At 55.8% G+C, this 27,219-nt stretch overlaps 1 protein-coding gene across 1 annotated transcript in view; it reads right to left on the bottom strand.

The window, feature by feature from the left end:
• Window positions 1-2,247: 2,247 nt before the first annotated feature.
• TMEM201 (transmembrane protein 201) overlaps window positions 2,248-27,219 on the bottom strand; it is a 25,358-nt gene continuing 386 nt past the window's right edge. Inside the window, exons 2-11 of the mRNA XM_003793253.3 lie at window positions 20,471-20,591; window positions 19,523-19,717; window positions 18,153-18,329; window positions 16,810-17,162; window positions 16,110-16,313; window positions 10,171-10,403; window positions 6,580-6,651; window positions 5,673-5,975; window positions 4,804-4,941; window positions 2,248-4,012 (exon numbers count right to left, since the gene is read on the bottom strand). Coding sequence (XP_003793301.1) covers window positions 3,915-4,012; window positions 4,804-4,941; window positions 5,673-5,975; window positions 6,580-6,651; window positions 10,171-10,403; window positions 16,110-16,313; window positions 16,810-17,162; window positions 18,153-18,329; window positions 19,523-19,717; window positions 20,471-20,591 — 1,894 coding nt within the window. The 3' untranslated portion in view covers window positions 2,248-3,914. The remainder of the gene's footprint in view (window positions 4,013-4,803; window positions 4,942-5,672; window positions 5,976-6,579; window positions 6,652-10,170; window positions 10,404-16,109; window positions 16,314-16,809; window positions 17,163-18,152; window positions 18,330-19,522; window positions 19,718-20,470; window positions 20,592-27,219) is intronic.

Below are 27,219 nucleotides of genomic sequence, written 5' to 3'. Positions count from 1 at the left end.
AAAAAAAAAAAAAAAAAAAAAAAGTATTTTGTAGTGGTAGAGCCACTCGACCCCACAGATGTCCCATATTGGGAGTTCCTATCCCTGATCATCCCTCAAAAGGCCAAGAGGTCATCTAGGCCCTTTCTCCTTGCTGCATGGAAGGGCCCAGCTGTCACAAGGCCTGCTGGTAAGGTGGGTGGTATGCCAGCAGTGGTTTTTAAACCTTAATTTGTCACCACTACTTTTTGTAGCAACAAGATCTTGCTATGTTGCCCAGGCTGGTCTCAAACACCTGGCCTCAAGTGATCCTCCCGCCAAGGCCTTCCAAAATTCTCGGATTATAGACATGGCTTGAAAGTTTATTTTACTTTATTGAGTTAGACTCTTATTTGTTACCCCCTGGTAGAGCACCGTAGCGCCATAGCTCACGGCAACATCAGACTCCTGGGCTCAAGCCATTCTCTTGCCCCAGCCTCCCCAGTAGCTAGGGTCTGCCACAACACTGGGGCTATTTTTAGAGGCAGGGACTCCCTCTAGTTCAGTTCAAGCAGGTCTTGAACTCATGAGCTCAGGTGATCCACTTGCCTCAGAGTGCTGGGATTATAGGTGTGAGCCACCGCGTCTGGTATGTTATTTTAATCAAAACTTTTCCAACATAAAAACTCAGGTGGAACCCAGCATTCAACAACTGGGCTTCTCTGCTCAGGGGGGTGGTAGTGCTGGGCTCCCTCCCTGCCTTTCTTCCCCTCTCCCCTAAGCTCTTCCTGGGAGCCAGATTATAAACCATCTCTTTGTAAATATTACCAGGGGAAGGAACTCTGATCTGATCATCTTTCCCCTCCACAGTGCAAGGTGATAATCAGGGGCAAGTTTACAAAGCAAAAGTCAACTCAGGATTTTAGAAGAAAAAAGAAACTGCTGGGCGTGGTGGCCACACACCTGTTGTCCCAACACTTTGGGAAGTGAGGTGGGAGGATCCTTTAAGCTCAAGAGTTCAAGACCAGCCTGAGCAAGAGACCTTATCTCTACTAAAGATAGAAAAATTGGCTCGCCTGTGCCTCAAGTGGCTAAGGTTCCAGCCACACACACCCGAGCTGGCAGGTTCAAATCCAGCCTGGGCCCGCCAAACAATAATGACGGCTGCAACCAAAAAATAGCCAGGCGTTGTAGCGGGGGCCTGTAGCCCCAGCTACTTGGGAGGCAGAGGTGGGAGACTCGCTTGAGCCCAGGAGTTGGAGGTTGCTGTGAGCTGTGATGCCACAGCACTCTACCCAGGGGGACAGCTTGAGGCTCTGTCTCAAAAAAACAAAAAACAAAAAACAAAAAAAAAAAACAAAGAAAAGAAAAGAAAAATTAGCAGGGCGTGGTGGTGGGTGCCTGAGCTACTGGTAAGCCCCCAGCTACTCAGGGGGCTGAAGCAGGAGGATCACTTGAGCCTAGGAGTTTGAGGTAGCTGTGAGCTAGGCTGATGCCATGGCACTGTAGCCCAGGTGACAAAGAAGACTGTCTCAAAACTTAAAAAAAAAATAAAAAGAAAGCAGACACCAACAGCTTAATGGTGGCTTCTGGGTACTGCAAGCAGGACCTACCCCCACCTGCCCTGAGGTCTGGCTCAGATCATCTGAGGCTTCTGGGATCCCACCCCCCACTTGCCAGCTGTCCATCGTCCCTGGAGGGTACTGACCCAGAATACCTGCTGGAGCTCCTTTTGCCTCCTATGTGGTTCAATCACCCTAGTCCTTAATGGCCACCCTGTTACTTAGGAATGACTAAAGCTAGTATAAAAGCAGACCCAGTCACTGGACAGCCTGACCAAGAGCTTGTGCCACTCAGGAGGCTGGTCCCTCACCACCACTCTGCCCTGCCCTCCGCTTGCTGTGGGGCAGGTGCATCCCCGCTCTCACCTGCTGCAGCCTCCTGGGCCAGGCAGGGCTGGGCCTATCAGATGGTGTCTGGCTCTGCAGCTGACAGTGCTGGAGGATGACAGGGTGATTCTGAGGGCGTTTGGGGAAGAAACAGTCTCTGTCACATGCTGACCTGTGCCCCTGCAGCAGGGACAGGCTTTCCTGAGGAGCCCGCCCCTGGCTCAGGCTGCTCTGCCTGGGTCACCCTTCTTACCGCCCTGGCCCAGCCAGCGAGTCTTCTGTCCAGATGTCTCAGTCCTTGCAGGGACACCCCTGAGCCTTGGGGCTCCACTGAAGTGAAGGAAACCACCCTCTCCACCCTGCTGGCCAGAGCACAAGAGAATGAACCAGACAGCTAGGCATAGTTCAAAGGCTGTATCTTTTTTGGTTTCCTTTTTTGTTTTTGTAAAGAAAAATAAGGTTGTGTTTTCTGTGTGAAACAAAAGTAAAACCCCCTCCCGCCTAGCCTGTCCCCCGGGGATGCTGGGACCACAGTCGGGGCAGGACAGGCCAGGCCAGCCTGGCTGTGAGAGGAGCCAGCAAGGAAGGGTGTCTGGGAATGGAGTTTGGTTTGGTTAAGCAAAAAATAAAATTAAAAAACTCGACACACATGCCCACCACACAAATGGGGACCAGGAGGCACCATCTCCAAGTTGGAACCATCTGTGGCAGTTGGACTTGAGTCCTGGCACCACCCCGCTCCGCTCCCCACATTCTAGGGGTGGACGGGGCAGGGCACAGTGTGGGGAGCTCAGGGGATAGGAGGGGGAAGGTGAAGTCAGCACAATCTCCTTCCCCATGTTAAAACAAATTATTAAAAAAGCACCCAAAGCTTAAAAAAATGAAACCTCCCTAGCAGGGAGAACTGGGGACATCCTGCTTATCAGCAAAATGCCTTACCTGGCAAATATGTAGAAAAATAAAATTAAACTTTATCCCTGAATGACAGAGTGAAGACCCTTCCTCCTGCCCCCGTGCCCCTACTCTAAGTCTCAGAACTCACTGCGGCAGCCGTTTCCTCCCTTAGTGGCACAGACTCTGAGGGACAGATGTACTCACCCTGCCCAGTCCAGACCAAGGCCCCTTCTCCCTCCTCCCTGGGGCAGAGCCAGGCAGAAGGCGGCGGTGGGACCAAGGGCACTGGGCAGGAAAAAACACTAGTGGGGTGGCCTGGGAGACAGAGGTCATGTGGAGCCCAGAGGGGACACAATGCAAGAGAAAGACAGTTGGGTCTCAGTGGCTGAGAGGAGCCAGGTGCCCAGCAGGGTGGGGAGGGATCGGCTGAACCTGACACCTGGAGGACCCCACCCTACCTGCCCTATAGCTTAAGGTACAGCCCAGGGGCCAGAGAGCCAGGCCTAGAGAAATGGGGCAAGGTAGGCCCTGGGCTCTGTGTCCTTGGGGTAAAGGGGCTGCTTCCTGGGAAAGTCACCATAGGTCACAAAACAGGGGTACACGCAGCAGGAGAGGGGGACCATAGGAGGGGCAGGTCCTAAGGTCCAGCGGGCTCCTGGCTGCCGAGACCCAGGGGCTGTGAGGAGCCAGTGACCCTCTGCACACCCCCAAAAGAAGGGCAAGGCAGGTCGGATGACACCCTTCCTTGGGGCCACAGGGAATACAGTACGAAGATGTGAGCACAGCCCCAGGGCACAGGGTCCAGGGCAGCCCGGCACTACTGTGGTGGTTACAGTAGTCACACGTCCTGACAGGGCAGAACGGCAGAGGGGGGTGGGGCCCCAGGGTCATGCAGCCCTTGGGGATCCCTGGCTTTGGGGTCAGAATGTCAGCACCAAACACACAACTAAAGTCAGCCAAGGAGATGGGTAGGCAGAGTGTGTGACCCCAAACCCACACTCAGCCCTGCTGTCTGTCAGGGGACGAGATGCAGTTGTCCTGAGGGCAGGGACTCCTAGTCCGGGAAGGTCAAGGGCCCTGGAGACAAGGGCCCATCCAGGGAGGGCTCTGAGGCCGGCAGTGGTGGGAACAGCATGCACCGGGTGCTACCCGCTGACGGTCAATGACAGTGGGTCAGCGCAGGCTCTGGTATAGGTACGCTGAGGTGAAGACGGCGTTGGCAGCCAAGCTCACGGCCAGGAGGCCCCGGATCACGGAGGGGCTGAAACGACCTGCAAGTGCAGAGAGACTCAGTTAGGACACGCATGTAGGGTACAGCTGGGCAATAGCCCCTGCCGCCACCACCCTGACCCCTCAAGATACGGCCTGTGAAGGCCTCAAGGCTCTGCCCTGGGTGCTTTCCAGGCTGGGAGCCCCTGTCCCAGTTCTTCTGGAGGCCCTAAGACCTGCCTAGCAGGAAAGATTCCTGCACCTGCCCCCTCCAAGGCCCATTCTTGTCTGAGCCACCAGGAAGGCCTTGGGCTGGGCTGTCACATGCTTGCACCTGAGTGATGAGGGGTAACTGTGACACTGTATTACACACAGGGCATGGGGACTTCAGGGGAGAAGCACCCTGCCCAGCCCCTGAGCTAACCAGCAGCTGGCCTGGGTCTGCCCATAGCCCCGCAGTGCTGCCAGGCACCTGCTGCAGATGGAGTGGCGGAGGTGCCCAGAGCCAGATCAAAATGATCTTCCCAGGAAAAACTCCTTGTCAGCCCCCTCCCTGGGAGGAATAATGGATACTGAGCACCGGTTTGGTCTCATGCCCCTGTGCCGATAGTAAGAACTGCAGCTGGGATCTGAACTAGGAAGCTAGGTCCTCTTGCCAGGTTGCCCAGTATGTGCCCAGCCTAGTGGCCCCCACGCTAGCCCACCCTAAATGTGCCCAAGTTCTTCAAGAACTTCTGGTTTGACAGAAGTTCTCAGCATCAGTGCTGTCCTACACAGTCGCCATGATGTGTCTACCAAGAGGAGATGGTGGCTTTAGATCCAAACCCTCCCCTGCCACCCTGGGGGGGCAGACCTTTCCAGGCTATGGCCTCCTCTGCACAGCCCCTGGTGGTGGTGTCCACCACACAGGTGGACGACTGGGATGAGTCATCCTCTTTTTTGATGGAGCGGCTGCTGCAGGCACTGCCTCCTTCTGGCTGTGATCTCACATCTGCAGAGAGAAGGGCATGCACCTCAGTGGTGCTCACAGCTGCTCCCAGGGAAGACCCTGGGCAGCTCCACTGCCAATCCCAGGACAGTCCTCAGAAGTGGCAAGCCAGCCTGTCACAACCCACTCACCCCTCCCTGGGCAGGTTCTCCTTTGGACTCCAGCTGCACAGTTGCTATGGGAGTGGCTGGTTTTAGATCAGGAGCTGCAAACTCAAATGCCAACAGACCCTCGCTGATGATGGTGCAGGGGTGGCAGAGCCTGGGATATGGACCTTGACTACCCTGCCACCTCTGTCTCCCAGCACAAAGGCTCAGTGTGGACAGATTTGCTGTTACTGTAGGAGACACAGGAAAGTCACAAATTCACATGGAAGGTGTGTATTTTAAAGATTGAAGCTTAATTAGAAATGGTGAGTGCTTTGGTGTGTGAGCACCATTAGAGCAAAACAAAAATATCTGTGACCAGACGCAGCCGGGCAGTACATGATGTGTTTTCAATTGGTCCCAAGAACAGAGGACCCTGAAGGTCGACTGCAAAAGAAAAAAAAAATCAGCCAGTAGAGGGCAGTGTCCTAGAGGATTCCAGTCACCAGAGCCAGGCTGGGGTGTCCGGGGGTTTGGGAGTGACCGCATAGGTTCACTGGAGCAAAGAAGGGCCCCACTGCTGCCCTTGATGGCCTCCTGGCTGCAGAGGTGACCCATGGCCCCGCAGGGGTGGGCAGAAGACCATACCCACAGCATGCTTCGTGTCTTGCAGGGGCTGCCGCCGGGGGACCTGGGGCGGCTCCACGGCAAAGAGGCTGCCATTGTGATGTGAGTGAGCATCCGAGCTGCTGGGGGTGGCGGGGGCCTCCCCAGGCGGGGTCTGGAACAGCAGAAGCTTCTGGCCCTTCAGGTTGAGCCGGGCAGGGCTGATGAGGGGCCTGCGGTGTCGGTGTCGCAGGGAGCCAGAGCTGGAGGCCACTGAGCCAGCCACGGAGGGTGCTGGGGAAGGGAGCGGGGAAGGGCAGCTCCCAGATAGCAGAGAGAAGTAATCTGGAGAGGAGGACAATAAAAACAGCGAGGATGTGAATGTGGGTGATCAACACGCCTTCTGTGTGCTATTCTGTTCTGTGCTTTTCCTCTGTTAACCCAGGAAGAAAGGGCAGGTCTTACAGAGGTCTGGAGCAGGCTGGGGCAGCCCTGCCAGCAACCTCAGCAAGGAGGGGTCTGCAACCCACCAGGTACCTGAGAGAGGGGAAGAGATCACAGAGCCTTAGCCATGTCCCCCATCCCCTCGGCTTCTAGACAAAGCACCTGGCACCTTCCTTAGCTGAGAGGAACAGGAGCAAACTCTGGAGACTAAAGGTCAGCTAACCAGAGCCCTGCTGGTGGGCGGCCCCCTGGCGTATGTGCCACCTCCACCCACAACTGCTGGTAAGGATGGCAGCGTGGTTATCATCTGATCCTCGTGACATCATCTGATCCCAGTAACTATCACCTTTATTCATACAAGAGGAAACCAAGGCACAGGGGTGTTAGTCACTTGTCCAGGGCTGAGATAGATCTGAACACACATTCGGGGCTGTCTGGCCCCAAACCTCATGCAAACCCCCAGACCCCTTGCTGTACCACCTGAGGCAGCCCCGGCTGCCCTCACCTGAAACAGGAAGCTCCGCAGACCGGGACACCTGAGATGGTGGGCGGCTCCCACTGAACAGATAGCCGGAGTCTGGGGACAAAGGAGAAAGGCACACATCACATCAGGCCACACGGATCCCACCCTCTCCAGCCCTGTCCTCATGGCTTCCACAAATGTCATTTACAGATGCTTTCCTGAAACACAGGTGCTCAACTGGCCCCTGGGCTACGTCTGAGGTATGCCGGGTGCACTCCCCCTTTGCAGACGAAGAAATGAAAGCTCACGCAGGAGGTAAGGGGAGCTGGCCCCTGGGCACACTCCAACTCCCTGCCCTTCTTTCCACAGGGCCCTGCCTTCCTGGCCATCTTGAGTAGCACTTTCTCCACTAACTGCAGTCCCTGACTGCCTGTGCCAGACTCGGGAGGGCCAAATACACTGCCTCTTCCTAAATCAAATAGACCCCGAGGGCAGGGCCACCTCACACTGCTTATGACCCCTAGTACCCAACTAAGAACTGTAGGTGCCGTGTTGTGGGCGGCTTCTGTTCCATCCCCCCTGGACTCTAAAGGGTCTGTTTGTCCTGTAGTATGGGTCACAGTGCTTGGCCTGCCCCTTTCCTCACCAGGCCAGGGATGCAGACCCTGGCCAGCACTTGTGACTGGGTAATGGTGGTCATGTGACCCAAGTGATCCCATCAGAGTCCTTCCACAGCCCACCCTGTGGCTGCTGGCAGTTTCCTACAGGACCTGGGCGGCAGAGGAGTAGAGCTGAGGGGACAGAGGGAGAGACAGGAAGTCCAACCTTGGTCACAGCGCCTGGGCCCTGCCCCAGCAACTGACAATCTGCAAGGAGCTGTCCTGCCAACCCAGCCTGACAATGGAGACTTTCAGATCCACCTATCACCAGACAGCTCCACAGAACCTTGCTGCCACTTTGGACAGGCCACCCTGACCCTTGACTTGAGCCTCAACAGGGAGATCACCCTACCCCAGAGGCCTGAACTAGCCCTGGGACCACCACCTTTCCCTCCCAAGGGATTCCAGGCCCTGGGCAGGGGTGTTCCTGGCACCCTCAGCACAGCTCCCTGAAAACACAGAGGGACATCTCTGCTTAGGGGAAAAGCAAAATCGTCCCAAGATCAACCTTGGGGTGCAAGCAGCAAGCCTGCCTTTAACCATATGGAGGAGTTTGGCCTTTGCTGCTGTCCCTGTCCCCACCCAGGGCAACAGAAACTGCTACATGTGCTGAGAGCTGGTCTCACTTCACCCGGCCACAGCCATGAAAACACAGCTGTCCCACCTTAGAGGAAGAAAGGAGGGTGCAGAGAGCCACACCACCTTTCCAAGGTCAGATCACAGCAGGGAGCAAGGGACTCTTCCTGGGCTGCTCCCAGCAGACGTGGTCATTATGGCACTTTAGTGTCCTGTGTATCATCCTCACAGCACCCTGGAGCCATATTGTGGCCCCAAGTCTGTGTCCCTTGTTTCACCTCTGTCAGACCAACAGACGGGGCCAAAGGACCCTTGGAAACAGGAGGGGTTTTCTCCAGAGGAAGGGTGGTGGTAAGGAGGAGCCTACCCTGAGTTTACTTTCCAGGGAAACACGAGGTGCAGGAATTGCTCTCTCCTGAGGTCAAGTCACTGCTTTTAACCCAGAGGATGATTAATTGGGATGAGGTCTGTACCTGAGCTCTACCTAGGCCTGACCCCCATCTCCAGGCCTCAAACCCTGCCCTAGTGCCGGATGGGGGGCTCCAGAGAAAACTTTTGAGGGAGAGCCCCTGCTGCAGTATCCCCCCAGTTCCCATGTCCAGGGGCTTAGGGACCTCTGCTGAGTACATATTCCTGGCAGAGGGAAAGGCAGTAGCCACTGTCCCCAGCAACCTGGCTCATATGTGTATTCAATTCAGTTTCACAGAATATCCAGCCTCTGGGTCTCTGTACTAGGGAAACTCATACCTTCAAGCCACCCAAGGGTCTCAAACCCTATCTCAGGCTCAGCTCATATGCTATCTCCTTCAGGAAGCTGTCCCTGGTGGCAGAGTGACTCACCTCCATCTTGGTGGTGACTTCAGACTGCCCAGGCCCAAGCCCTAGTTCTCAGCAGAAGGACCTTCGGCAAGTCCCAGAAGGAAAGTGAAGCTCAAAGAGGTGTCTGACCCAGAGCTAAAGGCCCTGACTGGCAGAATCATTGAGAGGCTTAACTGAGACCCTGACTATATGTCCCCAAGGCTGGTGACTATAATTTAATAATGAGGAACTGGGTTAACTGTGATGCCAGCCATTCTTTCAGGTCAGGATCCTGCCCCACAGCCCCCAGCATTCCCAGCATCAGTCCTGGTACACGGAAAGCCAGCACCCAAGACACCCCCGAGAATGAGACAGACCCCACATGAGCCAGGCTTCCCAGAGGCCAGCAAGGATCAATCATAGTATACTCGCGGGGCTGCCGGTGTGTTTAAATTTGTATTGTGTTTACAATGACTTCCTAGAAGATCCTGCTGGGAGAAGTGAGGAGTGAGGCAAAGTCTCTGAAGATGGCCCAGCTCTGGTCCTCGATAGATGCTACTGACCAGAATGGAACCTCTGTTCCTCAGACTCCACAGAAAGGCTCAGGGCACTGTTTCCTGCCACTGATGTCCCCAGGGCCTCAGTCATAACAGCAGCAGCCAGAATGGTAAGAACTGTATGAAGTAGAGTCAAAGCTCAGGCCGGGCACAGTGGCTTACACCTATAATCCCAGCACTTTGGGAGGCTGAGGCAGGAGGATCACTTGAGGCCAGGAGAGTTTGAGACCAGCCTGGGCAATATAGTAAGACCTCATCTCTACAAAAAAATAGAAAAATTAGCTGGGTATGGTAGTGCGTACACTACAGGTAGTGTGTACCTGTAGTTCCTGCTACTTGGGAAGCTGATGCAAGAGGATCCCTTGAGCCCAGGAACTGGGAGGTCTCTATCACCACAGTACTCTAGCCAGGGTGATAAAGCAAGATTCTATGTCTTAAAATAAACAACAAAAAAAGGCCAGGCAGTTGGCTCATGGTGGCTAATCCTAACACTGAGAGGCCAAGTCTACAGGAGCTTGACCAGGCTGAGCAGGAGTGAGACCCCCGTTTCTACTAATAACTATCTGGGTGCTTTGGCAGGTGCCTATAGTCCCAGCTGAGGTAGGAGGATCACTTGAACACAGGAGTTTGAGGTTGCTGTGAGCTAGGCTGATACGCTGGTACTCTAACCTGGGCAAAAGAGTGAGACTGTGTCTCAACAAACAAACAGACACAAAGACAGCCCAGTATGTGTGTTTCGTGATGGTGCCAGGTATCCTCTGAAGCACATTAAATACGTTACCTCATTTAACTTTCCTAACTGCCCACAAAGTACTTCTACTATTAGCCCCGTTTCTTTGCGGGGAAACTGAGGCTCAGAGCAGGTATGGCCACTGATTGAGGGCAGCTCCTGCATGGCTGCACCAGGACCTGAGTCCTTTAGTAGCTGTCAGTGTGGCAGGAGTGGTAACCATTCCCTGCATTAACCCCATCATGCATCTACTACAACCCTGTCCCAGGCTGCTCCCAACCTGCCTTTCCTTGAACACTTGTGCACTTCTTACCTGCTCGCGTCAGAGAGGGGATGGTTCCCAGTGACAGGGCCCGGCTGAGGCGGCCTGGCAGTGAGGAGGGTGAGGCCCGTCGGGGAGACCGGAACAGCTGCTGGTTGGCAAGGGGCAGGAAGCCAGGTGGGGTGGGGATGAACAGGGATGGTGAAGAGCCTCCGACACTTGGGCAAGAAACGGCCAGGCTGGGGCTGGTGGGGAAGAGGCCGGCAGAGTCTCCTGGGTAGTACCTGCAAGGGCCCATTGGGCACGGGAGAGGAAAAAGGTCAGCCTGGAAGGTTCTGGAGCAGCCTTACACACAGGTCCTGAGCCCTCTCCCACAGTGCAAGGTGGGGCCTGAGTCAGGGTCTCAGTGGAGGCGTGCGTTAGTTGAAGCAGAAAAGCAGTCTGACCACAATCGTGCCATTAGGAGCGGGTGGCTGGGAGGTGCCAGCGTAACCCCGCCCTCCCGGCATGCCCCTTTGACCCCCTCAGCTCACAGCAAACTATTTCCACTACGAGCCTCGGTATTAAAGTGACACTGTCGCCCTTGCCAAATTCACACCAATCCCTCTGCCTAGAAGCAAATGCCCAGCCCCACACCAGCCACTCAGTGAAGGTTAATGGACTTGGAACTCTTTTCGCCACTTCCTGTTCCATGCCCAGAGCCTCCCGACAGAGCAGCCGAACTCAAAGACACATTGGCTGGTCTCCCAGAAGGACTTGGACCCCAGGAAGTGAGGCCCCAGCACAGCTCTGGGAGCCCTCTGCTCCCCAGGGCAGGATTCCTGGAAGTCCCACTGCAGTTCTGCCCTTGGGAGGCTGTCTCCTGCTTTCTGGCCTTGGACACCGGAAACTCCTCTAAAGTCCCTGGCAGAGCAGAGGGGGAGGCAGTCAGGCTTTGGAATCCCCTGCAAGAGGCTATACCAAACTAGAACTTAGAGAAGACCCATAAACAACCACAACGCTGCCCGAAAGACAGGTGACAGTGTCTCTTTAACTCGAGATGGTACAAATCACACAACAGGAGCCGATGGCCCCACGCCAGAATGTCAACCATGCTTCTGATTAAGGCACCTGATTACAGAGGAAGAGAGGGATGGAGGCAGTTAATACATTAGTCCACCATCTGGACAGAGCTGGGGGTTGGGGTCCAGCCTTACCTCAGTGCCAAGGGACAAATGAGCCCAGCAGACAATGGCCGGACGAATGGGCAGGCTGGCTCAGGCCCTGCAGTGAGCCGAAGCTGGCTAAGGTACCCATGCCTATCACCACCCAATGCTTGGGGACCACCAGCCAAGCCACATGCCACCAATTTCCCAGCCATTTCCCCCTTAGAAAAAGTTTTATTAAGCACAGCATGGGGTCAGCTGTTGACTTCCTGAGTAATGTGACCTTTTTAATGCCTTCCAAGGTACTAGGAGGGCACCCAACTTTGGAACCAAAGGTGAGGCTCAAGGTTTAGGGAACAGGGGAATTAAGGCAGGACTCATCACACCAATCTGCAGAAGGGCCTGGTTACCTGGTCCCAGGCAGGACACACGCCTGCTGACCTGTCCGTCCCACCTGTCTGAAACCCATCTCCTCGCCCCCAAGACTCTGGGGGAAGGTTCTACCTCTAAACTGAAAATAAGATTTTGTGTTGTCATTCTAGAACTGTGATACCATTTGCCAGGACAGCCACTACCTTAGGAAATGGTCCGGAGGACACTTTCAAGCACCACAGGGGCAGTGGAGGAAAAGCTGCAACCTTTGGAACAACTTGCTCTGATCACATATGACCCTCCGTGGGAGAAGGGCGGGTGTCACAGAGGGCTGGTGGCCCTGGCACTGGCCTTCTTATGCCCACACGCCTTTGGGTGGCACACAGGCACAAGAGTCAGCCAAGGGTGGAGCTGACAGGCTGACTGGGGATGCAGTGAGGACTGGGTGCCGGCTGGGTTATGGGCTTCAGAGGTGCCCAGATGGGCCCGGTGACCCTTGGCCCTTGCCAAGGCTTTGTCACCCACCAGCTCCTGCTCACCTGGGACTGTCCCCATGCTTCAAGCCCAGGTTTCCCAGCTACCTGGGCAAGGTGCTGTTTCCAAATTTCAGTGCTACTAGAAATGTCGGTGCTCTGGGGGGTTCTGGGCAGCCTGACCCCTCATGCTGGGTAACGCAGTAATATCACTCAAAGAACAGGTCCTCATACAGCGCCAGTGAGTTCTTGGGGTGGGGGTAGACAGCTCTGCTCTGCCCGAGTGTCTCCCCTCCAATGAAAGAGACCCAATCTCTGACAGTTTCAGAGAACTTCAAAGGTACTAACATTTCCTTTGGTGAGAGGACCCCCAGAATGCCCTGCAACCCCAAACTACATCCCACAGAGGGACTAAAAGCTGAGAATCCAAGCCTGTGCCTCTACCTCAGGGCAGTGATTCTGGTGGGGAGACGTCTGGTCTTCTCCATCTCAATCCCAGTCCAAGTCAAGAGTGGAAGGAGAGGACTATGTTTTAGTCAGCAGTTTATTGAGACAGGAAAAGTTTGATTCGGCAGGGCCAGCAGGCAGCGCTGGGCCCGAGCTGCCTGGTGTCATCATCTCCAGATCCCAATCCCGACTCCCCATGCAGACTCCTGCGGTCCGCCCGCCCCTGGCCTGGCCCAGAAGCCCTCCTGAAGTGGGGAAGAAAAAAGAAAAAAGACGCGGTACCTGACGCCGCCGGGTAAAAGCAGGACCCCGGAGGCATTTATTGAAAACACAGCATCCAAAACACAACATCTACACCAGAAGCGGTGGTTACAGTGTTTTGAGGGTCACTAGACAATTATCCATAATTCTACTACACAACAAGACAGATGAGACTCAGTGACAGTCACAGACAGATAGGACACAGGCTCCTTCCTGGGCTGGGGGGGCAGGTGTGGCAGGTGTCTTAGCTGTCTGCCCCCAGGTAAGTGTCCCTGGGGAAGCCTGCTTGGCCCAGGTGCGGTCCCCAGACCCAGAGGGTGAAGACCGCTGCCATCTACCTCACTTTTGCCTCAGGGACAGCCACCTGGCGCCCAGGATGATCCCTCTCTGACCCTGGAAGGTCTGACAGCCAACCCTGGCTGGGGAGAGAGAAGTCCCTGGTCGGGGTGACATATTCCCAGCCATAAGCCACAATGCAATAGTGCCCATACTCCCTCAGCTGCTGCCGATAATGTCACAAGGTGCTGGCATTTTCTCCAAGTAATGAAACTTCGAGGGACAGACAGGTATTTTTTAAAAAGTCACACAAAACTCCTAAGGTGGCCAGGAATCCTTGCTCTGATGACAGCCATCTCATGAGATGACTCTTTACACAACACCACAGGGCAGGAGAGATGTCTGCGTAGAGGAGGATTCTGGCCAGCGAGAGCTGGTTCTGGTTATTATAAATAATTTAATTTAATTTAAATACACACACACACGCACACGCAATGTCCTTCTTCTACCCAATTCAAAGAAAAGCAGAAATTAGCACATAGTCAAAACTTCCTTGAGAACAGGAGAGTGGAGACACAAGCAATGGTGAGCACGGCAGACAGACTATTCTTTCCTGACCTGGTACCTGTCACCTCCTTTTCTCTCATATGCCCTTTGGGGGGGGTGGGAGGCAGGGGTGAAAGGAGAGGCAGGCAACAACCTGCCCCTTAGGCTACTTAGGCCTGGCCCCAACCGTCATCACTGTTGAACCAGTGGGACTCTCAGCCCTGCCCCCATCTTCTCATTTCACCCTCTATGCTGAGCCACAAGCTGAGCCCCACAATGCCAGGGCCTTGTCTGAAGCCAGAAGGCTCACTGGGCAGCCAGGGCCCTAAGAGCTCACCTGGGCTTACTACCACATGTGATGCTGAGTAAGTAGCAAGCTATCATCCAATCACTGGGGCTCGGGGTGGGAGGGTGGCCCCTTAGGACCCTCAAAGGTGGTGGATTCACAATGGCAGGGCCCAGGCACCACCCTCCACCTCACTGCAGGCCTCCACACAGGAGGTGACCAGGGCAACTACCAACCTATTGCCTCAGACTCATGGACTTGGGTGTGACCCTCACATGTGTGTCATTCATCTTTGCCTCCTCTGGGCTACACCTGGGTGTGGGGAGCTTATGCTCCAAGCTATAAGTGGCTGGACACACAGGCCCCAGAAGGGAGTGTATAGCCCACTCTGGGGTCACCAAAGGGCAACATGCCAGGTGGCGGAAAGCCTTGGCTGTGACCCCTGGCTGTACTCCCGAGGATGGGAATTTCCCTTGCATGTGGATGGCACCTCAATTTTCAAAGTGCGTCCTTACACGCCATGTCAGAGTCCTTATGCCCGCGGACTCTCGAAAAGATCGACCTCTCATTCCCCAGATGGTAAACTGAGGCTGGGAACAGCAAGGCCTGCCCAGGAGTGCACAGCTACTGACCAGCAGGTTTGTGGCCTCTGGGGAGTGATTTTGGGAGGCAGCCATCTCTGGGCACCCCTCCCCCATTTGGGGGCCACTCTGCCTGACTTGGGGGAGGAGCACATGGGCCCCGTGGCAGCCCCACAGGGACATGCAAAGCAGGATCTGTGAACTGGCCCCCTATTTAAAAAGTTTGAGGAGCCCTGTCCTAGTTCTTTTTCCCTGGTCCACAGTGGTATTCAGTAACAAAGAGACCCTGTAGGCGGGGTACACTCCCATCACAGCCTGTAAAGAGGAAGTGTGATGACTACAAGAAGCAGGACATTCTACTGTCTACCTGGGGAGGGGTCTTGACCCACAAACTCACGGTCAAGCCAAACTATCCATTCCCGGGGACGGAGGCTGAGGGCTCACAGGGTCTCAGGGCCTAAGTAGTGGATCCAGAGGGGCATCCCTGCCTTTGTGGTTCTACTGCTTCCTACAAGGCTGGCCCAACAACGGGCATGACCACAGGGTACCATGGGGCAGACCAGACCAGACCAGAGATTCTATCCAGGAACAGGGTATATGGGGGCAGATCAGACCAGAGGGTCTACGCAGGGACAGGGATGGGGGGAGTGAGGGGGCAGACCAGAGCAGCTCAGAGAGTCTATGCAGGAACAGGGGATATGGGGGCAAACCAGACCAGAGGGTCTACGTAGGGACGGGGATATGGGGGCAGACCAGACCAGATCAGAGGGTCTATGCAGGGACGGGGATGGGGGGCAGCGGGGCAGACCAGAGAATCTATGCAGGAACAGGGGATAAGGGGACAGACCAGAAGGCCTATGCAGGGACGGGGGACAGGAGTACATATAAGGGGGTCTATGTAGAGACAAGGGTACAGACCAAAGTGAGTATGCAGGAACGGGGACACAGATGCAGACCAGAAGGTCTATGCAGAGACAGGGGATGGGGGACAGACTACAGAGTCTACACAGGAACAGAGGATAGGGGAACAGATCACACCAGAGGGTCTAGGCAGGGACGGGGTACAGACCACACCAGAAGTTCTATGCAGGGATGAGGGTAGAGGGTCTCTGCTCTGGCCACTGTCACTCTGCTGAGTCGTACCTGCTGTGATAAACGGCCTGAGTGGTTGGGGCATGCACCAAGGGCTCAGCCTACAGCCCTACACCCCACCCTGTGATGTCAGAGCCAGGAACAGACTATGGAAGGAGTTTGAGTGAATGGAGCTACTGGCAAGAAGCAGCGTGTCAGAGGCTACGTGTGGGTGCTGTCCATGTCTGATCACTGGGGCATTGAAAAGGTCTTTGGCCAGAGAGGTGGTGGCAGTGGTAAGTAGCTATAGGACATTGGGGGTGGTTTGGGGGTGCCGGAAAGGAAAAGAGGGGCAAGTTGATCCCTTAAGGCAGCACAGGGACTGGGCCAGGACCTAGGGCTCCAGGCTGTGCTGGGTGGGAGCAAGGCAGTAAGAGGCAGGGCAGAGAGACACCCTGTTCTGGGCTGGAGCAAAGCCGGGGCCTGTCCGTCCGTCTGTCCTCCCCCCTCAAGTCACAGCTGCTTCTCTGACCTTCGGGGCCGGAACCTCCGTGAGCCTGTTGCTTTCCTTGTGGCCACAGCTGCCGTGAAGCCCACCAGACAGCACAGGGACGTGGTGCTGAACTTGAGCGTGTCTAGCCAGCTGGGCGAGGCAGCCTGCAGGTGCTGCTCCACCAGGTGCAGCCCAAGCAGCAGGGCCCACAGGCAGGTGCAGAAGGCGTCGATCCTACGGAGCCTGCAGAGAGAGTGGCAGGTAAGCCCAAGGGGTAGGACAGGACCTCCTGACCCCACTCGGAGGGCAGAAAAAGCCAGCAGGAGGGCGTGGGCCTCGGAATACCTCAACACTCACCCACTGCCTGACTCCCTGGAGGTCTGTGTCTCCCCTCCCCCGAGCCTTAGAGTCACTGTGAAGACTAGGTAATGGGGACATAGAGTTCACAGAGGACTTGCTCCTGCTCAGGGGGCACAGCCCACAAGGCAGGTGGTTACCTGAGGTGGAGAAAGGAGGCAGCTAGGCCCCAGCTCCACTGACCCCACTCAGGGCCTTTTCTGTCCCATCTTGCTCATCTGACCCCCCAGCCTGCCCCTGGAGAATAGGACTGAATCTCCCTCCATCCTCATAGCAGGGTTCAACCTGGGATGTGTGCCCTGCAAAGCCTCTGGCTCTGCCCCTGACAGTGATCCAGCCTCCAGGCCCCCCCAACCACCCATGCCCATGGCCCCACACGCACCTGATGCGGCCAGCCAGCAGCATGGCCAGGAGGCAGGTGAGCAGGCCCAACACCACAACGCCCATCTGGTGGCTCTGCCCAAAGGCCCAGGCCTCACGCAGCTTCCCTGCCGCGTGTTCGGGCAGCAGGCCCAGCAGCTGCCGCCAGCTGTCAGCCCCAGGTGCAGTACTGTTGTTGGGTGTGGCAGAGCCATTGCCGCCAGGTGGCAGGGCCAAGGGCAGGGTAGCCCCGGGGGCAAAGGGGTCACTGCTGCCATACAGCGCGGCCGTCAGCAGGAAAGCGCAGGCCAGGAAGGCAAGGGCACGGAGCAGGATGACCTGGGCTGGGGCCTTCACTGTGGACGAGCAGAAGCTCTGAGAGGAAAGGAGAGAGGCAGGTCAGTGAGACGGCCATAGAGCTACCTACAGCCATTCCTGTGCCCTGCTGCAGGGGTTCTGGCGCCCCATAGCCCTGACGGCCCCGTTCCTGATCACCAGGGCTGCCCTCCTCCCCGCACCCCAGCTCTGCTCAAAGGCTTGCCACTCAGTTCCACCACTCATCTCTGTTCCAGACCCACACCCACCGGTGACAGTTCTGCATGGGGAGGAGGGCCACTCTACCACGCTCTCCCTCACAGAAGTCTCTTCCATATTACGGTCACTTTATTCCCCCAAATACACTTTTCAATCATTTTGTCAAGTTCTCACCAAAAGTTGCTACTGTGATTTTAACTGAAATTGCCATAACATATGAATCACTCTGGCAAAAATTAACTTAAAAATATAGTAGTGAGTTACTCAGGCCACAAACACGCTGGTCAGAATGAGAATCAAGTGTCTGACGACAGGGCAGATGCGATATGGCCGTCCAGCGAGAGGACCCACTGTGGACCAGAAACCACACACCAGCTACACTCAGGGAACATCTAGGGACACTTTTTACTTCTAAATTTACTTGCTACCGTTATCTGACTTTTACAAACCAGAATATTCCATCAACTAAGTACTGTGACAAAAAATCAGTAATTTTTACCAGGCTCAAATCCTTCCTGGTGCCACCACACACCAAGCACACAGCCCTCTGTGAGAGCTCCTCAGCTTCCCTGAATTTGTCTGTAAATGGGGGTCCCAGCACAGTGACCCCAACCCCCTACTCAGACAGGTAACAAATGCATTGTGCTACTGGTCACTCTCCTTGGGGATACCTTCTGGCTAATAGCATGAAGAGACCTGGGGGACAGGGTGGGAAGCTGGCCCTACAGGCAGGCTGTTTCCCCATGGGGAAGGGTCAGCTCTGAGGACCTGCCCTCTGGCCACTGGGGCGCAGCCCTCTGGGAGGGTTTCCTGTGGGTGTCCCCCTCACACCTGCACGTGGGTCTGGTCGGCCTCCCGGCGCTTGAACTGGTGGCTGAGCAGCAGGGCACGCAGCTGTCGGTTCTGGTGCTTGATGTAGTACTCAACAGCTGCCTGGCACGGCCGGCACAGCTTATACATCTGCTCCAGGTGGTGCCGGTACACCTCCACCTCCTCGTCGTACCTGCCCTACAGGGTGGGGGACAAAGGCTCGGGGTCAGGGGCCAGCTGAGCTGCCCATCTTATAGGTTTGACCTGGGTTTGGGTCCTGGCCTTGCTGCCTACAAGGAGGTGATCACAAGCATGTCATCCCCACGCTGAACCTGTGTTACCCTGTGTCTGTGGCATACGGCAAGGTGTGCAGACAGACAGCTCAGAGCGGGCTTCCACTTGAGCCGGAGGTCTAAAATGTACCAGAAAGCCCCTGGTTGGGGCTGGGCCTTAGTGGCAGAAGGGTTCCTTGGGTATCCAGAATAGCCCAGAAGATAAATCCCTCCTCTTCTCTCCCCTCAGAGCTGCAGCAACGCACCTCTCCCTCCTGTTACCAAGAAAGCAAAACACTGCAGTCTGCAGCAGCCAGGAGGGTCATCAGTGTCATCTCTTGCTGGGGCCAAGCATGCCAGGAAAGCTGCCTGGCTGCTGAAGCACACCTTCGTCCCCTTCTGTAGGTCCCCACTGTTCCCTGCCTTGGTCTGAGCTCAGCTGTTTTCCTTCCCTCCCTGGCCTGACCCCAGGAAAGCCAGTGTCTCTGGGTCTCAACTGGGATCTGCCTCCTGAGGTCACAGGACTCCCCCACCTCCGGCTGGCTAGGGTTGGGGGTGGACAGGAGTAGCCAGGTAACGAGACTCCTGGACTCCACGGTGGGCACAGGGGAGGCCAAGCTCCCAGTTCAGCCCAAGCCCTGATGCCCAGCCTCTCAGCAACATCTAGCATTCTCCTTCTTCTAGGAGCCAGCAGCATTTCCTACCAACTCTCAGAATAAACCGCCCAGGACGCCAACCAGCTAGACTGACTTAGAGGGATGAGGATAGGATCCAATAGGTCCCCAGTCGAGCCCAAGGTCCCTACTCCCTCTGCCTGGGGACAGACCCCTTTGGATTGGCAGGGACTGGGATTTCCATGGTGTTTCCAGGCTTGGAACCAGACAGCAGTAGCCACAAGACACCGGGAGAAACAGCCTGGCTACAACGGTCATGGAACTAACACACCCTGGAATGTGTGGCCAGCAGGGGTCAGGGTGAGCAGAGGCCCTTGGGCACTCAGGACAGAAAAGCTGCTGTCTGGCAGAGATGGCACCCAGCCAGCACCCTGCACTGTGCCTGTCCCCTCGGCTGCTCTAAGTACCCCCAGCCCTGGCAAAGCTCCTCCTGTCCTGGTCTCACCTCTTCACGTGGAGAGAAGGCAGCCAATTGCTTGATCTTGGTGGTCTGGTGGTGGCTGCACCTCTTACATAGCAGGACTTGGCTGCTCACCCACTGCTGCGGCTGTGCGGGGTCGCGGAGGCTGGGTGTGCTGCTCACCACGTGGTTCAGGTGCTCCATGTACTGGGCAGGGATTGGCTTGTTGTAGTCGCCATTCTGGGAGGGCAGGCGGGAGTCAAGGTCAGTGGGTGAGGCTTCCTGGCTGGCTCCAGCTTGATGCCAGAGGTCCCAAGCAGGGACATTCTGGGTAAGTGATGTGAATCTCAAGCATACCATTCTTTCTTTTTTACATGCTATAGCAGCAGCTTTTCCTCCAGACATTTTGTAGGGAACCCCAATGCCCAGAAGCTGAGTGAAGCCACCCAGCCCGAGTGCACAGCAAGGCACTGGGCCCGCTTCCTGCTCATATCCCACTACCTGGCCTGGTCACCCTCTCAGTCTCAGAACTTAGCCTGCAAACCTGGGTCTAGTGAGGGGTCAGCAAGCCATGGCCATGGGCTGGCTGCCTGTTTTTGTAACAAAGTTCCTGGGACACGGCCAGGCCCATTCATTTGCGTGTTATCTGTAACAGAGACCATATGGCCTGCAAAGCTTAAAATAATACCTGGACCACTGCAAAAAAGCCTTGGGAACCCTGATCTAATACAGAGTATGGGCTACAAAGCCAAAAACACCTGGGTTTCAACTCCAAAGCTCCACTTTTATTGGTGTAACCTTTGATAAGACACTATAGCTCCCTGAGCCTGGTTTCTCTTCCTCAAATGAGGGGCACAACACCAGGGTCATAGTGACCATTGGTCACAGTGTTGTGTTGTGGGTGAAGCACTCTGCTCAGGGGCTGGCAGAGGAGAAGGGTGGGGCCCATCAGCCCTGGGGCGGGCAGGGTGGCTGCAGGGTGCCCACCCATACCTCCTGGAAGCCGTTGTACTGCTCACAGTGAGGACAGTCCCAGCAGTTGCGGTTCCCGTAGGGCACGAGTGTGTCTTGGTTGCAGAACCAGCAGTTAACCATTGTGTGTGTTGGCTTCATCCTGCGGATGAAGAAAGACTGGTGTTAGCCAGATAGCCCTGGACGCCCACTCAGTGGGGGCTACCCGTGCCCTGCCCCTGGGCCGCCAGGGAAAGGGTGCCAGAAGCAGGACCTGGGGACGCCTAGCTGGAGACGCAGGCCACCTGAAAAGGAAACCACGGCTTTGAGGATGAGGAACTCAGGTTGGATGCTGCTATGTCCACCCACAAGGTCCAAACAGGGCAGCCACAGCCCTCTCGGATCCTTGACCCTCCAGGCAGAGCACCTCCCATGAGGCTCCCAGGCTTCAGCACGACTCAGGGCCAGCTGGGCCACGGGGATGATGGCATCAAGCCCCAAGGCAGCCCCTCCCACATCAGGTTCCTGCTCCCAGCCTGTGGAAGTGGTACTCCCCAGGGAGCGTCCAGATTGAAAGGAGCCTCCTGTGCTTCCCAGAGTCCCCAGGAGTATGAGCACAGAGGAGGCTGAGGGGAGGGAACTAGTGACAGCTGCTCACCGGAGGGCCAAATCTCCCCGGTATAGTACATGACAGGCGGGCCCTCAGCAGCGCTTGCTGGTTGTATGTGTGGTTGACAGGTGGAGCCTGCGGGATAATCCCAGCCCAGACACTGGGGGATCTATGCTCTGGGTCCCCTCCACTTGCCTTGCTGGCTGTGGGCATAGTGGGGGTGGGGAGACACACAGCAACTGTCCCGCAAACCCCTCTAGTCCCAGGAATCTAGACACGATGCAGGCAATGCGAAGCAGGTGCTGAAGCCCTGGGCCTGGCCCTGCTACCCCTGGTCCTCCTCCAGAGGCCTCCTCCAGCTCTGGGGCACTGCCCGGGGCCCCTGCCAGAGTGAACAGTCACCTCTCCTGACAGATGGCCTGCTGTCCACAGAACCTGATGGCAGGGCCCTGCAGCCTTTGCATCCTGAAGTGCCACTTGTGCTCAGAGAAAGGATGGAGGCATGCATCCGGGAGCCAGGCGTGTGCCTGGGAGGCTCCCGCCCTCTCAGCCTCAGTGGCTACATCTATAAAGTGGGAGCACCTATGGGTTCCACATGTAACCAGGATGCAATGACAGAAGACACGTGAAAGTGCTTTTTCTGTCACAACCCCGAGCTTATCAGTGGCCTGGGGGGAGGCTACTCCTGGGAAGTTGGGCTCCATCTCCTGACCTGCTGCTCCCCCACCATGGAAGGTTAAGGGTGCTCTATCACCTGTCAGTGTGGACAAGAGCACCTCCCTCCCAAGGCACTGCTTGTGGAGAGGCTGGACAACATGTGGCTCAGAGTAAGTGACTCTGAAGTCATAGTTATGGTGCATGTGGGAAGGGCTGGACAGAGAACAGAGATGGAACCAAACCCTGCAGCCCCAGCTCAGGCCAGAGTCCCCATAGTGGACAAGGGGCCGCAGCATCCTGTCAACAGCACAGAGCCAGCAGGAGACACGCACTGGGGGTGCCAGGCTCTGGCAGCCTCCATTTCATTCCTGCAACCTGTCAGATGGGGAGGCTGGGAGTCCTTCCCCTAGAGATGCTGCTATTAGGTTCCTTATTATAAGAAAATGCAGGGAAGCACTTGATGATCAGTGCCTGGCATTCAGACAGCACCGCGGGTACTGAGGCTGTGGCAGGAGGCTGGGAAATCCACTCTGCTGTGATGCCCGCATTTGGCATTCCTGGGCAATTAAGCACTGGCTTTCTGGGTGCTAATTTGTACCTGCTTTATAGGCTTCTTTGTCATTGTGCATAGTGCACATCCTGATGAGAGATGACCTGGCTGTGACCTCTCATATGCCCACCCCCCCAGATGTCCCCAAACCCCAAAGCCCCAGGACAAGGCCCTTCACCTAGGCTCTTGATCCTCTTATCCTGTTTGAAGGGAAGGCCAGCCTCTGCACCTGCCCAGGGGACCAACAATAGTGAGCAGGGACCATGGCTTTGGTCTAGGTAGCCCACCATGAAGGCCCACCTGCCTGCCCCAGGAAGTCGTGCTTCCACTCTGAGACTCTGGCTCTGTTGCTGGGGAAATGGCTCCACGCAGGCGGTGCCTGTGGCTCAATGAGTAGGACGCCAGCCCCATATACCAAGGGTGGCGGGTTCAAACTCTGTCCTGGCCAAACTGCAACAAAAAATAGCTGGGCATTGTGGCAGGTGCCTGTAGTCCCAGCTAATTGGGAGGCTGAGGCAAGAGAATTGCCTAAGCCCAAAAGCTGGCGGTTGCTGTGAGCTATGACGTTACAGCACTCTACTGAGGGCAACAAAGTGAGACTCTGTCTCTTAAAAAAAAAAAAAAAAAAAGAAAAGAAAGAAAAGAAATGGCTCCACACATCCAGAATGAGCTGGCCTGGAAGTGGGTGGCAAGAAGGGGCGGTGAGGGATTAGCCCTTGTCCCGAGGGCTAGTAGCTCCAGCTCCTGTCACCCTCAGCCCTTGGTAATCCCACGGGGGCAGTGGGGGAGAGGTGTCCTTTCCCATGGCTCCTGTGAGAGGCAGATGGAGGATGGGTAGTGGGATGTGAATTTCAGCCCCCTCCCGCCCCGTCAGCACTGCAGCCTCCCAGAGCCTCACATTGGTCACACGAGCGAACGTGAAACACCATCTGACCCCATAGCCCACTCCACAGCTTGGACAAAGTCTTAGGGGCTGGCCACTGCGATCGGTGTGCACCCCTACCTGGCCTGTCAAGGCAGCATCCGAGGAAACACCCCCCAAGTTTTCCTAGTAAACTCAACTCACTCTCTCCCTCAAGCACACCTTGGCTCTGAGACAAACCACCTGAAGGACAAGGTATGAGGTGACAAGACAATATATATCCCTGTAATACAGGCAAAAGGGGTCTAGGCTCAGGGAGGTCAGCAGTTGGGTCCACAGGAAAAGGGGGCAGGCACATGGGACACCTGGAAGCTGCTCTCTCAGCTCCTGCAACCTCAATGCTGAGCTCCTGGGGGCCTAGGGCAGGTGTGCCACCCCGGAAGGAGCTGGGGCAGTTGTACCTGCCCCCTCCCACCCCCAACCCAGAACACAGACATTTAGTTAAGCAAAGCTCCTGCCCCAACATCTCACCATTGCCTATAGGTGGAGGGGTGTCTGTTCTAACAGCAAGCCTTCCCCTTGAGGTCCTTGGCCAGGGAACCTGGCAGGAGTCGGATACCTGGTGTGTGCCCAGCACTGCTATGTGGAGGAGGCACTGCATGGGGCTTTGTCTCTGCCCTGGGGAGCTTGGAGGCCATGGCAGGACAGTATGTCCACCAGGCCCTGAGAAAAGCACAGCCTCTGTGAGAGGGGCTGGCACACTGCTCACAAGGTTGGGCAGAGTGCACTGGCCCCAGTGTGGGGTGTGAAAGATTGTAACATTTGGTCAGTCTGAGCAACACACTGAGACCCTGTCTCTACAAAAAGTTGAAAAACTAGCCAGGTGTGGTGGTGTATGCCTATAGTCCAGCTACTGGCTGAGGTGGGAGGATTACTTGAACCCAGGAACTGGAGGCTACAATGAGCTGACTGGGCCACTGTACTCCAGCCTGGGTGACAAAGTGAGACCTAATCTCTTAAAACAAAAGAGAAAAGAAAAAGAAAAAAAGTCAGGCTTGACTCTTTAAGGGATCCAAGGAGCCAGAGGTCAGCCTCACAGGTGGCTCCTCACTCACTCTCGTGTGTTAGGTGGACAACATGTTGTCTCGTCTAACTGCAGAACTGGAGAACGGGCTTTAGTGACAGTGGCACTGAAACTCAACTCAGCACTGATGGGACCCTCGGGGGCCACCAGGCCTCTGAACAAAACACATGAAGTCCAGGGCTATGCCTCCAACATGAAGACAGAAAGCCCCCAAACCCTACTCCTCCAAGGACAGACTCCAGTCTGGTGAGGGCCAATCATTTCATCAGTTTCCCGAGCACCAGGCTAGGATTGCAGAGATGCAAAGATAAGATGCTCCACCTCTGTCCTGGATACGAGGATAAGAATGATGACCTCACAGGGCAGCTGGTGACAGATGCCACAGAAGGGGAGCCAACAAGTGGGACATGTGCTGTCACCCTAAAGAGTGGCTGTGTTCACTAGCAGGGCAAAGGCAGAGGGAGGAGACCACACCACTCGGTGAAGCCACAGCATCAGGAGAGCGCGTGTGGCTGCCAGAGGGGACTCTGAACATCAGCACCCGGCTCTGCTGCTTCCCCTGGGAGGCTGCATCCTCTTCATCCCCAAACCCTAGAGAGATGCTGCAGTGAACACCACTGGGGTTGCAGAGGGAGAGGAGTACCGGATGTGCTTGCAGAAGAGTCCTGGATACAAAGTGAAGAGGGACAAGGACACATTCAGGGAGGAGAGTCAAGGGGAGGAGAAGACTAGGAAGCCACAAGCTTTCAGGATCCCCTGGGTACAGGGGAGAGCAAGCCCCGTGAAGGTGCTGAGCGGTGGCCTCAAATGGGTGCAGAGAAGCACGGAGGGCATGAAGCTTGGCTGGCAACTGAAGTGCTGGCGCAAGGCTAAGCTCTGCCATTTACCTGCTGGATGATGTGCGGCAGGTCACCCAACCTCCCCAAGCCTTGGTCCCCCAATCTGTAAAATGGGGAGAACAGGAAGACCTGCCCCTGAATGGCTGCAGGCGGTTTCACAAAGTGGCAGCATGCCACGTGCTTATGGGACAACACCAGTCCTGACATGCCAGCTGCTCCCATCAGTAACTATGACAGACAAGAGGACACAAGGGGTGGGGAAGCCAGGGTCAGCCCTGGCTGAGGCTCTTGGAGGATCTGAGCTCTTCACTGACAGGACCTCCTCCCCCAGCACCTTGGCCAGTCCTAAAGCAAAGGACGCGACTAACCTGAACACCAACAGGACACTCCCTCCACATCCTCCTCAGGGCCACTTTCCTGCTCTGTCATCTCTGTGCTGAGCCTGCAACACCCACCCAGCCAAGACACCTTCCAAAAACAACTCTCCTTACATGCCCTCCCAAGGATCATTCAAAACCAACGCTGTGGTAGGAGCCAATGCTTCCTTGCTGTCGATGGAGGTAGAATGACCTCTTGCCAGGCTGGTCATGTTTCCGAATCGTGACAGTGGCCAATTTACGACCTCCAAGCAAACCCCAGTGCTCTAAGAGGACATTTTAGAGCATCCTGGCAGGGGCTGGTCCTTCTCTATCCAATCAACAGTGAAGGTCCCAACACTGCCTCATAGGCCTTTGGTGTCCCAGGGGCATTAAAGGACTTCCAGGTACCTTTCCAGCTCCCACTGCGACCAGCTTGCACACATCTCTCCGAGGCTCCAGACTCCTGTCTCCTGGAGACAAAAAACTGTGGCTAACAGGCCAAGAAGGGAAGACAGGACCACTGAGAACAGCCACAGTCCAAGAAATGGGAGACCATGGCACAGGGAGCCACCTAGTCCAAATCCAGCCACACTGAACAACACTGAGACGCTGCGGGTGCTTGGTTTGAAGACTATGCCCTCATCCAGGCTCTGGTCCTGGGGGCAACATCCCCCCTCCCTGGGTCAGATGAATGGCAGCATCATCTAGGCAGACAAGTCTGGTCCAGCTCTGCTGTTCACATGCTCAGGAATCTGAGCAAATCACCCCATGTCTCTGTTCCCTTGTATGTAAAATGACCCATTTGGACCAGCTGGTCCTGTAGACCACACCAGCTTCCAGAAATTGGGCAGAAAATGGGACACGGAGAGACGTGGTTTGTCAAAGACCCTTGAGCTGGGCGCTTGCTCAATCTCCAGCTGCCCCCTCTGGGAGGTGGAGCCTTCCTCAGTCCTCTAGTCACAGCTTCTATCCCTCCCACCTAACCTCCAGGAGGCCTCTGTTACTCAACCACCCTTACTTCTTTCTGTTTGCCCCCTTGGAGAAAAGAGGCAGTACACGGGAGCAGTAAAGGAAGCACACACCCACCAACCAGACTGTCGTGCTTCAAATCCCAGCTCCACCACTTGCCGCTGGGTGTCAGCCAGTTCTTTTGCTCCTTTCCCTTAAGACCTGAGCTTTGCACACCCCCTGCTGAAGCTCCAAACCCACCCACCCACTCCATCCCTAGGATGTTCTCACAATCCCACTTTTCTCCCTGTCCCCTGGGAAGGCGGATCAGGTGAGGCTACGTAGCCATGCTAAAGCAAAAGGTCATCACACTTTTATCCCTGGCCATAGAGGTCGACGAGAGACCAGCTCTGAATACAGTCTGCAGCACCTGTGAGCCCAGGGCAGGGCTGAAGGCTGCTCCCAGCCTCTGGGAGGTCTAACTCAGGCTTAGCACTGCAGGTTCCTCCAGTTCAAACCGCTTGACGCTTCTAATTGATAACAGTATGTGGTCTCATTGTCCTTGGCTTCTCTGGGGGGAGCTATGACTCTGGAATGGGCTGCAGAAAAATGCTCAAGACATCGTGTGCAGAGAGTAAGCGACAACCATTATCACCATCCACGTGCCGCCAAGGATCCGGGAGAGGGGCTAAGGCCGGAAAGCGTCGGCCTCCAAATCGAGCAGGGGCTCGATTCTCCCGCAGGCTGTGGGGGCACGGGGCTCCTGAGAGGAAGAAGTTTGCAACCCCCGAGCTGCTGCTCTCGCTCGCGTCCCCCTTCCCCGGAGTTCCCGCCCCCAGGCAGACTCCCCCGCAGCTTCTCGGCTCAAGAACCCAAACTCGG

This window comes from Otolemur garnettii, unplaced genomic scaffold, assembly GCF_000181295.1.
Source record: "Otolemur garnettii isolate 467f Iridium unplaced genomic scaffold, OtoGar3 scaffold00067, whole genome shotgun sequence".
NCBI classification, from domain to species: domain Eukaryota; kingdom Metazoa; phylum Chordata; class Mammalia; order Primates; family Galagidae; genus Otolemur; species Otolemur garnettii.
The sequence above is the reverse complement of the archived record's forward strand: the minus strand, read 5'-3'. Positions and strand labels throughout refer to the sequence as shown.